This window comes from Frankliniella occidentalis, unplaced genomic scaffold (assembly GCF_000697945.3).
Source record: "Frankliniella occidentalis isolate FOCC.00 unplaced genomic scaffold, Focc_3.1 Scaffold27, whole genome shotgun sequence".
NCBI lineage: Eukaryota > Metazoa > Arthropoda > Insecta > Thysanoptera > Thripidae > Frankliniella > Frankliniella occidentalis.
This window is the reverse complement of record NW_026267157.1, coordinates 2,214,006-2,220,273: the sequence shown is the minus strand read 5'-3', so window position 1 is coordinate 2,220,273 and position 6,268 is coordinate 2,214,006. Positions and strand designations below refer to the sequence as shown.

The 6,268-nt window shown below is 49.4% G+C and overlaps 2 protein-coding genes across 2 annotated transcripts in view; one reads left to right on the top strand and one right to left on the bottom strand.

Annotated features, from left to right (window-relative positions):
- LOC113209333 (platelet glycoprotein 4-like) overlaps positions 1–6,268 on the top strand; it is a 76,255-nt gene that overhangs the window by 27,580 nt on the left and 42,407 nt on the right. The window lies entirely within an intron of this gene.
- The window catches only part of LOC113209337 (uncharacterized oxidoreductase SERP2049-like), a gene marked incomplete at its 5' end in the record, with an annotated part of 19,107 nt that continues 13,032 nt past the window's right edge, over positions 194–6,268 (bottom strand). Inside the window, 5 exon segments of the mRNA XM_052265495.1 lie at positions 194–1,683; positions 1,830–1,958; positions 2,034–2,160; positions 2,538–2,766; positions 4,043–4,276. Coding sequence (XP_052121455.1) covers positions 1,374–1,683; positions 1,830–1,958; positions 2,034–2,160; positions 2,538–2,766; positions 4,043–4,276 — 1,029 coding nt within the window.

Below are 6,268 nucleotides of genomic sequence, written 5' to 3'. Positions count from 1 at the left end.
CTGCGCTAGCGCTGCGCCCGGGCCGGCCCGCGGCACACCTCCGAATGCGGCGAGCGGCCTGCCTAGCTTCTCGCCCCGGGACTAGGGTTTTAAATTTGTAAGTAATTTATTTTCTTTACGTAAGATTGGTAAAATACCGGTAAAATACGGTAAAATTGGTAATTTTGGTAAAAATGGTTTTATCGCTTAAAAATGATGATTTAAGTTGGTTTTTATTATTGTTTACTACTTTCAGGGTAATTTTTCGAACTATTGTCTTTATTTGGTTATGTTTCTCAGGTAAAACGTCCAGTATTTCTCCCCAGCACGTAATTAGTTTGGTTTTAGTGCCATTTTAAGTTTAGCTACTTTGACTTTCTAAAAATTCATAAAAATATGTTTCCTTCAAAGTTGATGCCTTGTCCTCAAAACACTAACGACTAAACCTCTATTAGTAGAAACAAACCTATGCCTCGGGAAACCAATTAATTCAATTTTACCGATGTAAGTAAAAAAAAAAAAAAATACCCGGTATTTTCCCGTAAATTTAATGTAATTTTACATGTAAAATTACCGGACTTAAAACCCTAGACAGGACGACACGTTTGGTTACTTAAACGTTTATTGCACAACTGACTGTGAGGAACAAGGGTGGGCCCCTGGACCGAGGGCTTCGCCGACAGGCGCGCACCCTGACGGCAACATAGGCAAGCACACCATTTTTTAGCAGATGATACCTTGAAAACCCTTGGACTAAATATAAAGAATATATAAGTAACTTAAAGGTGTCAGCTAGCTTTTACTCTCGAAACGGCAAGAGAATCAAGCGGAGACCAGAAAACCATTTTTTTTAGCGCTGGCGGAACCGTGTCCGAGTGCCTGAGTGAGTGTCGCTTCAGGCCCCTCCCCTTACCCTGCCCAACAATACTTATACTCCCACAGGGCTGCCCTCCCGCCGACAATCTGTTCCCGTCAGACCCAACGATACTGAGCTACCGACGCCGGTCAATGTGCCCGCCCTTATCTCCTCCTTTACGTAGCTAAATATGAAAGAAAATTAGAACACAGACCTATTCTTAAATTTGTATCATCTGCTTTCAAGATCGATTCTTGATTGAGATTTTTTAATCGTACTAAATGACCGTGACATTTCCTGATCGGCTTACTCAATTTCAGTACAAAGACAGTGCGAAACTGACGATGCTGACACCCGTTGTTAGACAGTCCCATGGCCTGTCGGAGGGTAAACTGTCCACTGTGTGCTAGTGCCCCTGTCACCTCGTGCCTTTGTAGCTGTCCCCTGTCATCTCGTGCCTCTGTCGCTGTCGCTTGTCTGTGGATGTCCATTGTCTGTAGCTGTCCCTCGTCCTTTGTAGCTGTCCGCTCTCTGTCTGCTACGACAGCGAGGGGAAGACTTTCCGCACGGCTTCGGGGACGGGCCTCTGGTGCTGCCGGTAGAAGGCCTCGACCCCTGCGGCGAGCGGCTTGTAGTCGTGGGGCAGCGGCCGTCCGGCGGCGAGCTCCTCGGCGAGCCGACGGCACACGGGCTCGGGGTCCTGGTCCAGGGTGTACTTCTTGGTGAGCAGCTCGTGCAGCAGGTCGGCGTCGAGCTCCTGGTGCCGCTTCTGGTACGACACCAGCTGCGGGATGTCGAACTTGACGATGTTGTTGACGATGAACGCCACCACGGAGTACGGCAGCAACCTGGAGGACGAGTGTGTTTGAAGTACCTCGGTCTGCCCCCTCCCTCCCAGAGTACCCCGGCCCGCATGGACTCCGTGTTGGAGGATTAGACGCGCGTGGCGGATGGGCGGCCTACCTCCACGGCGCCGCTCAGCAGCCCACCTCACCTCAAGATGACCGCCAGGGCGGCCAGGTGAAACGGCAGGTTGACGACGTGGTCCTGGCGCGCGATCGCGTCGACCATAAGCTCTGCCGACTCAGCGGGGTCCATGAAGGGCAAGAGCCACTGAGTTAACCTACAACAAGATAATTATTTTATTTTTTTGTTTGACAGTAGTACTGCAGAAAACGCGACGTGTTGAGGTGCTTACTTGCCGAATTTGACGGAGTCGACGAGCCTCTGGTACGTAGCCATGAAGAAGGGCCGTATGGTGGTGATGTGGATGTCCTGGCCGAGGCCATCGCGGCATAGGTCCTGGTACAGGCAGCCCATGAAGCCTGAGTGAGGAGTACGAGAATTTAAGCGCGGGTGGTAGACAAACTTCTCTTTAGAAAACCCTCAGAATGCCAGTAATCCATGGGGTACTTTTTTTCACACCAGTGTACCTTCCATTGAACGTTGTCAGGGTTGTGTTTTCCATCGTAAATAATTTTTTACGCGTTAATAACATGTTGCATAAATTTGCTAGCTGAGTTCAAAAAAAAAAAACTGAAAATAAAACTTGACCTGAACCCAAAGTAAAGACCAGTTGAAGAAAAGTAGTTTACTCTCTAATAAAAATGTCGCGTTTTTTGTGCGACAGCCGTGGGCTCGTCGCGCTAAGGCAGAGACGATGACCCCTTACTGTCCCAGCGGGTCGCGTTGTTTGACTCACGAGAGAGGCCCGCTTTGGTGGCGGCGTAGGCGGCGATGCAGGGCATGTCCAGCTCCCCGGCCAGCGAGCTGACGGCCACAAGGTGGCCCGAGCGGCGGGCGCGCATGTGCGGCATGAGCGCCCGCACGAGCAGCATGGTGGCGCGCAGGTTCACGTCGAGGATGAGGTCGAGACCGTCGTCCGTCACGTCCCAGACGGCGCCGCCCTCCAGCTGGCCGGCGTTGCTCACCTTTAAATGCCGCGAAAGAAATCACGATTATGATTTACGTTTCGGCTCTCGTCTTCGCCGTCGCCTTGCTGTCGGTCGTCATTAACGTCCCCGTGGGTTCGGTTTTAAAGTGCATGGCGACGCTTTGGGCGGGGCCTGAACAAAGTCGCGGGCCTAAAATATGGCGAGGGCGTTTTTTCTCCGTCCGAAGAATATGACGGGAGGCTGCAATAACGAGTAAGCGAAAATATGTTGTCGTTGAACTCGACAACAACCGCCGTGACCAGGCGGTGACTGGTTTCGTTAACAGCCAATGACCTGCCTTTTTCTCACAGTCTGAAGAATTGTTTTTTATTCAGAGAGGTAATGCGCCAATGAGTGGGTATTGGGTAGCTCCTTACAGGGATAGGGCCGAGGAGGGGTGGATAACTCCTGAATTGGGTGTACAAATATCAAGATTTGAATTTGAATTAGGTTGAATTAGGTTGAATTGAATTTGAATTGGACTGAATTGGTTGAATTGGTTTTGAATTCGTTTGGATTAAATTGAATTGGTCTGAATTAGTTTGAATTGGTCAGAACTAGGGGTGTACACTTGGCAGGGAAGTTATCCACCCCTCGGATAGGGCACGCTGCCCTGCTTGCTGGGGAAGGTCACTATACCTGAGGGAGTGGAAAACACAAATCCGCGAAAACAAAATCTGTTTGGCTTTTGCACGGCACAATGAGTGTTGGCGGTCGCGAAGTAGTGCCTCTTGTGCCGCAGCACTCGGAGACGCCCAAAGAAACAAGAGAGAGGGGATACATTCGTATGCAAGGCTCCATGAGTGCGACTGAGGGAGCTCAACACCGTGAGGCTTTAAAAAATCGAATTCCCGAAAGACATTTCTCTCTCGTGGGGACTTACGTTCACAGTTGTGAGCGCAGGACCTGACCAAGACTTGACTAGACGCGCGAATGTGATAGTATGGCGCGTTTAACATCGCTATGATGGTGCCGCCGGGAAGGACCAGTCTGCCCACATGTCTACCTAGACACGTGATGTATCTGGATTCCAGGTTTAGAAACGTCAGTGCCGTTTTATTGGCGTCCCCGTTTTAAACTGGTGCCTGCAAACCGAGACGTTTCCATTAGCGTCACCCTATTGAGACGTGTCTAATCTGTCGCTAAACGAAGAGTATGTCGACGCGTCCACTCTGTCTATGAACAACAGGTTACCAGTATGTCGGCGCGTCCACTCTGTCTATGAACAACTGGTTACCAGTATGTCGACGCGTACACTCTGAACGACTGTTACCAGTATGTCGACGTGGCCGAAGTCCTTGATGGCGGCGGCGACGAGGGCGTCGACGTCCCCCTTCTTGCTGAGGTCCGTCGTGTAGGCGCGCGCCACGGCGCCGGTCTGGCGGACGACGTCGTCGGCGGTCTGCTTGTTGGGCTTGGGCGCCACGTCCGCGCAGGCGATCTGACAGCCGCGGCGCGCCAGCGCCAGTGCGAGGACGCGCCCCAGACCGCCGCCCGCGCCCGTCAGCTGCAAGACGAGAGGGTATTGCTTGTAAACAAGGATTAAAAAACAACAACAATAAAATACTTGAAGGTGTTGATGTAGGTGGTCCATCATTATTCGCACTACCTCGTACAGCCGGCTGCACACGCCGAGGCATACCGACGACCCACACGACCTACGATGTTCGCCCCCCCTCTTCCCCCGGTGCACCCAGAAAACTTCTTTCTTTGCTCAAGTACATTCGTACTCGGGTTCGCAAAAGTACAATTTTTCACTGGAACCAATCAAACATTTGATTTAAATGCAAAAAAATTACTTCTTAATAATCTTGTTCTTGGACATTATTTGAAGAGAAGTGATCTTATCATAATGATATTTTTGTATTGTTTCACCACACTGTCCAAATCCTCTTAAAATTAAGCTTGTGAAGCATTTGGCAGCATCACCAAACATTTGAGTGTACCTCGTAAGGGGTAGCGAAGCACATGCTTTTTAAGCTAGAAATGCAAATGCTTTGTAAATGCCAAACAAATTCTTTGTATTGCAAAAGTTTAAAAAGGGTTTGCAAGCTACAAAGCAATTTTTTTGTAAGGTTACAACGGTGCAAGAGGAAAATTGATATTGTGCAACCCTGAGTACAAATATACTTGAATCAAAGAAATGAATTTTCTGGGTGTGGGCGGGATCGGGCGACTCAGCAAAATCGGCTCAATCTCTCGATTCGTGCAGCTTCCAGTAGCAGCAGCGCTTTGCTAACGATCCGTCATTTTCTGATTTTTATCAAAGCGTCTCTGAAACTCGCGCCGCACTGCTTGTTCGCGACAATTACTGATTTGACTTGCACATTACCAGTCGCGGTCACGTGGTTCAGTGATGGACGATCTCCCCCACGTGCCGCTGGCAGCAGGTCAGAGTTCACGGAGGCTGCTGATGAGCCACCCGTATTAATATACTACCGGAACCTGCTTCTCGCCGAGGGTTCGGCGGCACTGCATGTGTATGTCTCGCTTTGACGAATTCCCACGCCATGTGTAAAAAGTAAAGTGAGTCACGGCGTGCTTTGTGCTGAGGTTATACTGGAACGGAAACTCCGCTGCCGCGATAGGCGTCTATTTGGGGTTGAAAGCGAAAAGTAAACAACAACCTGCGCGCCCGTGACCCACTCCCACTCTACTACGGGGAAACCCTCTCCGTTCGCCCGCCTCGAGAGAACGAAAAGCTAAATCGGATACAGGAATAGGCAGGTGAGAGCCGATGGGTGAGTCTCCAGGGGAAGCAGACCCCGCGGCCGCACCTCACCTGTGTGTGGTCGCGGATTTTTTTGATTTTTTTTTGTCACCGTGCCCAATTTCTCCACGGTTCCCACAAGTTTGGAAAATCAGGAAAGTCATGGAAAGCCCTGGTAAACAAAACATGGCCCTGAATGTCCTGAAAAGTCATAGAATTTGGTTCGACAGTCCTAGGAAAATCAAATTTCTACAACAATATGAAAAGTCTATTTAAAACTTTACATAAGGTATGCCGCGCATTTTTAAAATACTGATATGACAATATGGAAATTCACACAAATTTGTGATGCTGCCACCATAAGTATGGCCTGAATTTAAATAAAAAAAATCACAGTTTTATTGCTTACGAGTTTCTTATATTTCATTGTAAATGGTCTTGGAAAATGTTAAAATTTAGTCTGGAAAATCCTGGCAATGTCCTTGAAAACGCCAGGAGCCAAAATGTTGCAACCATGTAAGCGAGGACATTGATTATTGTTATTTCCTTCCAATACAAAAAATGGCACAAATTTGGTTAAACGCCCGCTCGGTGTAGTGCGCGGCGTGGTTGGCTTGCTCCAATAAAGAAGTACATTTGCATAGAATCCCCGCGACGAACACACTATCATGTGTTTACAACTTTGCACTTGTCTCACCAGAGCGCTCGAGGCAGCGCGGATGCCGCCGCGGTTCTTTTGGCACTCGGACGGGGCGCACCGCCAGACCCGCTCGGACGCGGGTGGGTCGT